The 10667-nt window shown below is 52.2% G+C and overlaps 3 protein-coding genes across 3 annotated transcripts; 1 reads left to right on the forward strand and 2 right to left on the reverse strand.

The window, feature by feature from the left end:
• IAQ61_001969 (uncharacterized protein) lies at positions 1-5246 on the reverse strand. The gene is made up of 4 exons (XM_003833782.2): positions 4781-5246; positions 4543-4640; positions 2407-4479; positions 1-2357 (listed from the first exon to the last, which is right to left on the reverse strand). Exons 1-4 carry the CDS (start codon positions 4997-4999, stop codon positions 422-424), a joined length of 4326 nt encoding a protein of 1441 aa, XP_003833830.2. The 5' UTR covers positions 5000-5246; the 3' UTR covers positions 1-421.
• Positions 5247-6090: 844 nt separating this feature from the next.
• On the reverse strand, positions 6091-8818 carry IAQ61_001970 (uncharacterized protein). The gene is made up of 4 exons (XM_003833784.2): positions 8478-8818; positions 8334-8361; positions 7696-8209; positions 6091-7639 (listed from the first exon to the last, which is right to left on the reverse strand). Exons 1-4 carry the CDS (start codon positions 8684-8686, stop codon positions 6984-6986), a joined length of 1407 nt encoding a protein of 468 aa, XP_003833832.1. The 5' UTR covers positions 8687-8818; the 3' UTR covers positions 6091-6983.
• A 998-nt stretch (positions 8819-9816) lies between these two features.
• IAQ61_001971 (uncharacterized protein) lies at positions 9817-10239 on the forward strand (the record flags this gene model as incomplete). The annotated part of the gene is made up of 3 exons (XM_003833785.1): positions 9817-9919; positions 9986-10069; positions 10130-10239. 3 exons carry the CDS (start codon positions 9817-9819, stop codon positions 10237-10239), a joined length of 297 nt encoding a protein of 98 aa, XP_003833833.1.
• Positions 10240-10667: the final 428 nt, after the last annotated feature.

Consider the following 10667-nt stretch of genomic DNA (forward strand, 5'->3'; position numbering starts at 1 on the left):
ATACAGTACCTAGCATAATAGTTATACAGTGCCAAGCACAATATTTATACAGCATTTAGCATAACACTCAAACAGTACCTAGCATGATATTTATACAGTACACAACATAACACTCGCACAACTACACCACATCCTACCACCACCACCACCACCACCAAAAAACGTCATATCACATCATATCATTCCCTGCCATACACATACACATGCCGCTGTACTCGCCTTCGCCCCTGCCCTCGTGGAAAAAGTGGCATACGCACATACACGTACCCGTACAACGCCTTTTGTTCCCAATATCCCATATCCCATACATTTCCACGCTATGCCACCCCACCCCTCCAAACCCATACCTCCAAAAAGAAGATAAAAAATTCATGAAAACAATACAAACAACACCTACAACCCCACTAAGCCACACTCAAGCTCAAGAATAGCGCCACGTCTCCGCGCCATGAACATGCGGTCCCTGTTGCAGCGGAGCCAACGCCCCAGCGGCGGCAGGGACAATGGGTGCGGCTGTGGTTTGCGTGAGAGCGGAAGCGGGAGCGGGAGCGCCATCAGCACCATCAGTGGCATCGGTGGCACTATTACTGCCAGCAACAGCAGCAGCAGCAGCAGCGTCACTCTTCCCGTCATCACTAATCGGGCTCGGCGTCGGCCTCTGCATTTCCCTAGGCGTTGTTTCGGGCGTCGGCGTGCCCACGCTAACACTGGCGTGCGACAGACTCCTCGGTAGCTCATATGTGAGTCCGGATCTGGGGCCAGACGGGGGATATTTCGGTTGCGGTGCAGACGAGGGAGAAGAGGAAGATGAGGGATCTGAAGGTGAAGCTGTTGGAACAAGACCAGGACCAGGGCCAGCAGAAGTGGCAAGTTGCTTGAGCATTTGTTCCCACTTGGGCGCCTCGGCTGGCTGTGTCGAACGCGCCATTTCGCGCTGAAAGGCATCGGGGGATTGGAACTGCGGTGCTGGTCTGGGGGCAGGCGGGCCCGAAGATGCACCGGTGCTGACACCGACACTTGCCATGGATGAAGTCGTTTGGGGAGGGCCATGGTGAGGGTGGTAATATCCCTGCTGTGTCGCCATTGTCGTTCCACCACCACCTGGCGGCTTGATACCGATACCCACACCTGGCGTATTTGGCGCTGGCACCTGTATCTGTTTCGGCATCCACTCCGACGCAATTCCGCCATCCAGACTGTAGGGAGAAATGTAAGTTTTTGTTCTTCTGAGGTAGGCATTGCGCAGATAAGGATAGTTCATAACATAGGCAAGATATTCAGTAGGGGATTGGGCAGCATAAATAATAGAGGAGGTGGAGGGTATTATGGCGTACTTTGGTGGTTTAGGAGGCCCACTTGGGTTGCTCAGCATGTTTGTCATCGACGATCGACCGTGGCCAGTGCCTTGAGTCGGGTGGCTATATGTCGAGGCTGAGCTCTGCGGTCCTGGACCGTGAGAATAGGGCGATGGTGACAGTCCTTGTGAGTATGGATATGGTGGTAGAGGCTTGTTGTGCTGGGAAGAGTGAGCATATTGGCCAACCCCATTCTGCAGATTAGGATCAATTGTAGCAGCTTGTGCTTTCCAATTTGAAGGCGAGCACGACTGTTGTGGTACATAGGGATGATACTGATATTGTTGTGGCTGTGGCTGCTGTTGCTGCGATGACTGGGGCGGACGATGAGAATGGTAGCCTTGGAACACTCCCTGCCCGTATGGTGAGAGCGGAGGCCGATGATCGTAGCTGACATTTGGCTGATGGGCAACTGGCGAATTCGGGTTCTTCCTAGTATCAGGGTTGTAAACAGGTGACTTCCAAGAGTTCATCGCGGGCTCTTTAGGTCTATACTGGTACGGCCGGCTGGGCTGCAACTGTTGCTGTACAGGCGTTCGTGGAGGCACAGTAATGGGCGCAGGTTTGAGCGGGTACGTAGCAGGATAGGCAGTCCGGTGGAACGTGGGTACAGGTGGAGGCGGGGGCTTGACAGTGTCGAGGAAGTTGCTCTTGGGATTGTTCCTCTGCTTCGCAAGGTTCTCAGTGTACTGTGGCTTCGCCTCGGTGGATGACTTTCCAAGGTAGTACCAAAGTTGGTTCTCCTTGCTCAAGTCGACCTTTGCAATCCTTTGAGCGACCTCTGGTGCAGTGTGCCACTCAGCCCACTTCTGCTCGGAGTTGGGATCGTGGAATGGATCACCCATCTCGGGTACACCATCTGTTCGGTTAGTGATGTCGAGCGACGCATCGCTCTCCTTGAGATGCTCAGGAAGTGGCTTAGCGTTCGCAGATGGCTTCGGTCGCTGAGACTCATCCGGGTGAAGCTTGAGGATATACTTCCATTCCACTTCTACGCGGTCGCTGGTCCATGTTAGCATAACCATTTCACCAATATCCTGTTGGCACATACCCGTCAGGAAGTACATCTACCAGCACAGCCTGTTCACCGGGTCTATTCTCCACGACCTGTGCGCCATAGATCTGGTACATTTCACCGCCAACATATTGGAACTGGATGACATCCTTGGGCTTCAGCGTCTTGCCATATGCCATGATAAACTTGTCCTTTTCCAGAGCATCAACGTCGACAGTCTTGTTATTCCTCTTCTTCGGCCGATGGAAACGGCATCGGAAGTCGTAACCGTCGTAAAAGTACTCTGTACCTTCCTCGTCAAACGTCGGCATGGGACCCAGGTCTACTTGCACTCCAGCTGCCACCGCACACGTAGCATGGAACGCCCTCGTACACTTTTTCTGCGAGCATTGGAAGACAGCGCCACGCTTCGAGCGACAGTAGTTGCATTTGAGCTCGAGACGATCCTTGCCGATATTCGCAACGTTGCACACCATCTCGCCTTCAGCCTTGTTGACAATGAACGTCTCAGGCGTGTAGTCGGCACAGATGCGATGAGCCTTCATGCCATTATCAGTCGGAAGTAAATCATCGTACTCGACATCATTCGGGCAAAGGATGCAGGGCATGCCTCTACCAGGAATCCTGATACGAATGCGAATACGCTTGAGCTTCTTAGATCGCGGGGCCTCCTTTGATTCTTCCTTGGTACGCTTTCGCTTGTTGTTGGCTGCCTTGCGGCCTGACTTGCTCTTCGCCTTGCCGACGACGCTCGGTGGAGGGCTCGGAAGATGGTCTGCACCATCCTCTTCGTCATCGTCATCGTCCGTCTCTTCGTAATACTCCGGGGTCGGTTCACCACGCAGCTTGCGCTCGATCTCGTTAACATCGACCCATACGCTGTCTGACTCGCAGTTGCATTTTTTGGCGATCCGTCCGTAGCTCAGCCATGATTCATTAGCAAAGTTGACTGACTCGGCACAGTTGTAACCAATGTTGTATCCAGAGTGATAGCCATAGGGATATGTAATGACGAATTCGCCCTCGTAGTGAACCAGCCGGTTGACTTTGATGCCAAAGTCCCTTTCTAAACGCTGAGGCGAGATCAGATAGGTCTTGTGTCGCAGGAATTGGGAGCAGTGTTTCGCATCATTCGGCCAGATGCTCTTCATGGCGGCTTCAAATCGGCGAGCGTCTTCCTGCGAGATGCTGTACCACTGTTTAGGTGCACCGAAATGAATGTAGTTGATACTGTAGAGATCGACATCCTCCAAATGCCAGGCGAATGTAGCTTTCCACATGCCCAGATAGAGATAGGCTGTGTTGACACCGGGGACTTTGGTACCAAGTACGTCGAGCAAATTCGGCAGCTTTGCGACGTTCCAACATGTAGTACGGTCGTCGAAGAGAGATCCAGGCATGTCAGCCCCGTACATGGGCGATCCATAATTGATGGTCTTCCAGTAATTGTCTTCCAGTTCCTTGCATCGCTCGACCGAGAACTCTTCCAGGCCGGGGAGATGGTAGTCGAAGCCCTCAAAGGCAGCCTCGTCAATAGAATCTGCGACGGCGCCACGGTTGTTTAGTCGACGCGAAGAGACGGATTTCTTCTGGTCGACTCCTGCCTTTGGCTGGCGACCGCGTGTCCTGGATGGGGTAGCCTCCTGCTTGGGCTCCTTCTTCGTTCTGGTCCTGGTGGTGGTAGTCTTCTTCTCTTCTCTGCCAGGGGACGTAGGCGTAGGAGGGACATCCATGGACGCATCCTCCTCCTCTTCCTCCTCGTCGTCGTCGGCCTGCTCTTTCTTGACCTGACGCCTCCGTGGTGGACGGCCAGGTCCACGCCTCGGAGCCGGGGAGCCTTCATCGGCGTTTGTGGGGGCGGCCTGAGCACGTGTGGAGCGGGTACGAGATGGGGCCTCTGCGGCGGCTTTCCGTCGCTCGCCTCGCTTAGCCGGAGGTTGATGATGCGCCTCGTCGGTGACGGCACGCCACTCTGGCAGGTTGTAGGATCGCTGCTTCTCGATATTGGCCTGTGTGTAGATTCCGTGCTGTCCGGCGAATTCCTGTGTAATTGGGTTCTTGACTTTGATACTTTTGACCGCTTCGCTGAGGTCGGGGAGAGAGTCGCGCCTGCACATGTCGTCAGTCGCGAATTGCATGGAGGATTTCGCATTCAAGCCGCAATTGGCTTACCATTCTTTTGGCGGAATGACCTTGACAATGCCCGACTTCATGCCATGCTTGTCGATCTTGTCAATGAAGCGCTTGAAATTGCGAAATTGATCCATGGTCTACCAGATCTTGTATTAGTATGTATAATACATACATGCAGCTGCGCAATTCTCAGAGGCATGCTGTAGCACAAAGGACAGGCATGTGATCGCAGGCATCACAACACAAGGGAGTCGTTTTGCGCAGGCGCATAACATACCGGCTTGAAGACGGGAATCTTGCCTCCCTCAAAGTAATGGTCAGGCTCGATGTCCTCGCCATCGTCGCTATCGATATCCGTCAATTCCGAAGACATCCTTTCCTCGCGCTTGTCGTTCTCCTCGCTGGTAGGTGGAGTCAGAGCCACAGCGGCAGGCACATGGTGGTGTGCGACGGATGCCTCCTCGACCGAGGGGACGATATCCGGCGGAGCGTCCATGTTGTTTTGCGGTGAATCGCTAGGCGTTTGCGTGTCTCAAGAGCCTGGAGGTGCGCAGCTCGTGGGCGGCCGGCGGGTACAAGTGTGGAGAGGGTGTTGGGGGCCGCCCATGCAGTCGCTGAATCGGCCACAACCGGCTGTGGTGGAATGTGTGAAAAAGCAACAATTTTGCGGGCAAGATGCGCACCCGAAAGAGCGAATGACGGTGTCTTTGGTGATTGTCGGGGGTTGTGGGCGGGCGTGGCGGGCTGGGAGGCGCGCAGGAGGTGGAAAGGCAGGGTGAGGAGGTTCGCACCTGCCAAGGGAGCTAACTGTTTTAGCGGATAATCCCTGCGCGCCTGGCCTGATCATCAGTTCACCTGCCGGGCAAACCTTGAACACACAACACGGGAAGAAAACATGGCAACAGGCTGGTCTCACTCAGTGGGCGATATCTGATGGGGAGTGCAGATAGTCCGAGGACCTTCATGGGGATGGAGTATAAAGGAGAAGACAGACTCTACTCTATTCGGCTGTAGACGCGGAACAGAGTTGCAGAACGCGTTGTGTGTCTCTTGTACAACCAACCCTAACTCTCCCGGCATGCACGTCATCTCCTAGGCAGGCCAACATCTGTGCACAACTGATTATCTTATCAGATGAGATCGCTGCCTATTAGTACCAGAGTGAGTACAAAGACCCTACACGTTGTGTACAAATCACATGACCCACCCCATGACCCACCTCCCCTCAAACACAGCTGCACAGCGACATCCAACAAAGGCCACCAAGAAGGAAACATCCCGTCCCCCCTTACCTCCTGCAAGCCCTCGTTGTAGGTAGAGAACCAGTCTTGTAAGCGGGTTGGGTAGGCACATGGACCCCCACAACCAAAGAAAACGGCCGCACCAACGAATCAGAATCCAATCTAGAGTGTCTACCGGTACCTACCATACATACAGTAGCACCGTCCCAGCGCGCTAAGCAGAAAGCAGAAAGCCCACGCCACCTGACTGTTGTCTACTGTACAGAGAGTACGCACAACAGTTCGTAAATCAACTTCATGGGCAGAAGAATCCCAACACGTCATCTAACAAGGACTTGTCTCTCTCTCTCTCTCTCTCTCTCTCTCTCTTCCACCGCGATTGAGTTACCCACTCAATCCACTAGATCCAATACCAGTACCAACATTGTTCTTTACCTTATCCTTGTCCTCCCTAGTTGCTCCCTTGCATGTGCTTCCTCCTCCCCCAAGACGCTAGCTATACGTTATATGGGTACTGTATAGATAAGATATCTGTACTGGTGACATGTACGTACCAGTCCGGTGTACGTACCTACACCGCCACTACCCACGCCAACCTAATCGAAACAATTTCCCCGGATCGACTGTGCATCGGTGAACGAGCCAGCCCAAGCCCGTTTTTGCGATTCTAGGTATTAGCCAGTGGGGCATGATATGTCGTGGGAAATGGGGGACCAGGGCAAGGGTCCTCCGCTCACACACATATACAGAGTCTAGGGCACCTTCCTCATCATCTGATCATGCCGAGATACTTCCACTTCCACATCCATCCATACACCCATACAACACAACACATAAAACCAACAACGCCCATAATCACAGACGTCAAAATGATTTTTTGTTTGCAGAGGCAATCCCAGACCCACATTTACTCCCCCCTTGAAGAACCATGTCCTATCCCCCTTCTTCCTCCCCATATTCATACATATCCCTTCGTGGTTCCATTCGAGAGAAAAAAACAAAGATCCGAAATGCCCCCATGATCCCATCCGATGCTATGCTATGGTCAAAGGAAAACAAAACACAAAGTTCCTTCAGCCTCTACCTGTTTCGTCATGGCTGCTATAATGCGGTTGCAAGAGACAGCTTCACAAAATCCTCAACCTTGATGCTCGTAATGCTCGCAATGCTTGCTCATGTCAAAGGCTCTGATCGGTCAACAGTCGTGAGAGGAGACGGGACGTGGGAAAGAGAATGACTCTACGCAGAAGGCTCGCCTCCACGAGGTGGTCCCCTAAAGCCACCTCGTCCCCGGAACTCTCCACCACGACCACGTCCACCGCGACCGCGTCCACCAAAATCGCCACGAGGTCCACCTCGGCCCCTACCACGGTATCCGCCCCGCTCACCACTAGGGTGGCCACCTCGTCCACGACCGCCCCGGCTGTGGTGAACCTCTGAGAAGCCATCATTCTGAGCGGCGGGGGCAGGTGCAGCAGCAGCAGCAGTTTCGGTAGCATCGTCAGCCCAGCTCTGGGTGCTGTTAACAGCGGCAGCGGCATGAGGAGTCTCGGTTTCGGTGGGGTCGCGCGGAACCATCTCAAAGGACTCGCTAAGGGGGTCGTCAGCGCCAGCTGCCTGTTTGTCCCAGTGTTCTGTTGCGGCGGCATTGGCAGCCTCAGGCTCGATGCTGGATGCTGCTGGTGCGGCAGGGGCCCCCTCTTGCGCGGGCTGGGTGGCGGTTGTGGCACTGGCGTTCATCTCGGTGAGACCTGCGTTCGTGATGGTGGGGTCCGAGACAGTGTCGGGTGCCTCAGTCTCAGGAGGGGCGGGCTGTGACTGCGCTACATCGTCTACCCAAGCCTCTTCAGCGGCAAAGGGAGCCTCTTCGAGGACTGCGTGCATGACTTGGGTGTCTGTGCATGTTAGCATTCCACCCAACACGTGCTAATCCCATGCCGTAAGCACATACAAGTAACATCCAGCTCCGTCCCGTCGACCGAAGGAATCTTGTCCTGCGAACCGTCCACCAGCTTCTCTACAGCCGCAACAGCCGCAGCATCACCGCCATAGACCTGCAATAGCGCGCCCTCAAATCCCTTACTCAGTTCCGACTCGTCTTCCTGTCGCGCCCGTCTCGCCGCAGCCGCGCGCAGAAAACGCGAAAAGGCGAGCAGCTTGTCCTTGACCACCTTCTGTTGCTCCAAAGCAGCCTCGGCCTTGATTGTGTCGCGCAGCGCCTCGAGTTCACTCGCGTGTTGCTTGGACAGCAGCTCCTTTTCCCGGCTGTGCTTGGCCTCGAGCTCCTCACCATACTTCTTGTAGTGGCCGTACTGCTCCTCGAGCTGCGCAAGCTGGGCCTGGAGACCGGGCTTCTTCTCAGCCTGGGCCTTTTGGTCGTTGTTGATCTTGCGGGAGGCAACGAGGTCATCAAGCGAGACACCGGGGTTTGCGGCGAGGATGGAGTCGACCTTTTGCGTGGCATTCTGCGGCGGTTGTGTTAGCTGGGCATGGTGACACGACTGGTGGCGGTGGTGGTAGAAGTGGTAGTGATGATGATGCAATCAGGCTCGTGGTCACGGTCATGGTCGTGCTTGCTTGCATACTTACCAGCTTCTTATTAATGTTGCGAATGTTCCTATACGCCAAACAAGGTCAGTGTCGGTCGAGCGTCGGGGCTCTTGCCATGCTAGCCCTTCTCACTTGGAACCCCTCCTTGAGCCTCAAAAGCCAACAAACAAACTTGAAACTCACTTCTGCAGCTCACGAATATAGGAGTTGTCACTCTCTGTCCCGTTGGCATGGCCAGGCGCCTGTGAGCCACCCGCACCGGCCTCTGAGGTAGTCTTCTCAGGTGCAGCGGGCACTGCAGCGCCAGCCTCGCTCTTGCCTTTCTTCTTACGCGCACTCTTGGACTCGCCCGTGACCAGCGTGTGCAGCTTGGAAACGACTTCAGGTGCCATTGTAGTCGGTGATTTTGGGAGGAATTTGAATTTGGCTTGGTATGGCTGTGTTTGGGCTTTGTACGCGTCTATCGCGACTGGGTTGGCAGATTTGGACAAGAGTCAGACTGTTGGTGATGATTTTGAGTTTTGATGGTTGGGCCATGGCCAGCGCCCGCACAAGATACGTCAAGGGTGCAGGTGCGAAATTAGCGTGGGTGCTCGGACGTCTCCACGCCTCGTGGAAACTACTAGACTTTTTGGTGAGCATCATGATCTACTTGACTGTGTACTACTGGATATACTGTGTATATACCGGTATGCATGTCAACTGGAAGTCTAATTCACGCCAGCCTGCAAATACAAAGATAGGTCAGTTTTGACTGTTACAACTATCTGACATGCTAACTTGCTCTTCTCTTTCTCCGTGGTATTCATTGCTCACTTCTCTTCTTGCGACTGTTCAGGATGGGCTTCTCTCTCGTTGTCCTTTGCATAACAGCTGCTGGCAGCGCTCACGGCCAACAAAAATTGATTACCAGAGTTCTAACGGTATTTTATATTGCCCGGAGTCTTCTTGTGCAGGATCTTAATATTGCCGAAGGTTGCCTTTTGCCAAGAGAGCACTAACGTTAATAAGCCTAATTAGGCAGCTATACAGCCTATAAAGGGTAAGGATAAAGATAAGGAGACTAAGTAGGGTGAAATATTTAATTCTAAGTTGGTTCTAGGCTAGATATTTAACAAGATACTCCTATTGTTTAGCGCGCGCCTCCTCGCAGGCGGCAGCAACGTGATTACTACCCTTACCGCAGTAAAATACAATACACTAATACCATCAATACTAGTAGTTGCGGGCTTTCTAGTGGCATCCCCTGTAGTACTAATTCACTAGGTGCAGGATGCTAACTAATGCAGGTATGGTAAGGCTCGTGACCCGGACGAATAACATTTGCCGATACAATCGACAAGCGGTCCGACCGTGTACTATATTTACAGCAGGCCCGGCAGTATTACCATCGAAATTAGGCCTTTGTTAATCATCTACGTACAGTGTGTATATATACCCTCTCCAACTAGCTGGTGCGCTTCAACTCACCATTGCTATTAACTCATCCTCCAATTTCATTCATCCTTCATCAACGTCTAAAATGCGTTTCACTCTCCCTCTCGTTCTCCTTACAGCGCTTGGCAGTGTGCATGCTAATCAATGTCAACTTGTTTCGCAGGTGGGTGGCACCGCTCTTGCTGGTGGTATGTCTTCCTCCACCGTAACTGCCTGAAATATGATTCAAACTACTAAAACACACCATGTATTAGAACATTGTACCGGAGATATTGACTGCTGCGCATGCGATCTTACATCTGGACGAGCAATGATCTGCCAGCTTGTCAGGCCAGACGGTAGTTTTTCCCTTAGATCCCTGTTCCATCAAGGTTCCCTTTCACTAACAAGGCATTCAGGATCAGTTACTGCACCCCATGATAGAAGGACATATGTCTCCTCACACAAGTGCATGCCTTACGGCGACGTCAAACATGAATGCCCACCACCGAAATTCATAGACCGATAAGGTTTAGGCTAGAAGGATTTACTGTGGGTGAACGTAAAGGTATTATCAGGAAGACTTATTACGTTACCTCAGCGTAACGATATTAGATTATGCCAAGATGTTAGCGTCTTTTTCCAAAGTTAAATATATGGCTGTTGGCCAAATGTTGCTCCTATACTATGGTACAAAACTAGTTTACAGTAGCCATATTTATCTAAAGTAGACTACAAAGTAGTTTAAGTACAAGAAGTAAACCTAAATAGGGTTTACTATACTATATATTCTACAAAGGTAAACTACTTTTTAGTTTATATATTATTAGTATTATATATATTAACTTTAGCGTCTATTTAAACATAGTTTATATAATATACCTAATTATAGGTTATATAGTAGATAGATATATAGCACCTAGGGGGAAAATTTAGTATAGATAAAGGGTATATAGT

This window comes from Plenodomus lingam (assembly GCF_022343315.1).
Source record: "Plenodomus lingam strain CAN1 chromosome Unknown contig_13, whole genome shotgun sequence".
Classification (NCBI taxonomy): domain Eukaryota; kingdom Fungi; phylum Ascomycota; class Dothideomycetes; order Pleosporales; family Leptosphaeriaceae; genus Plenodomus; species Plenodomus lingam.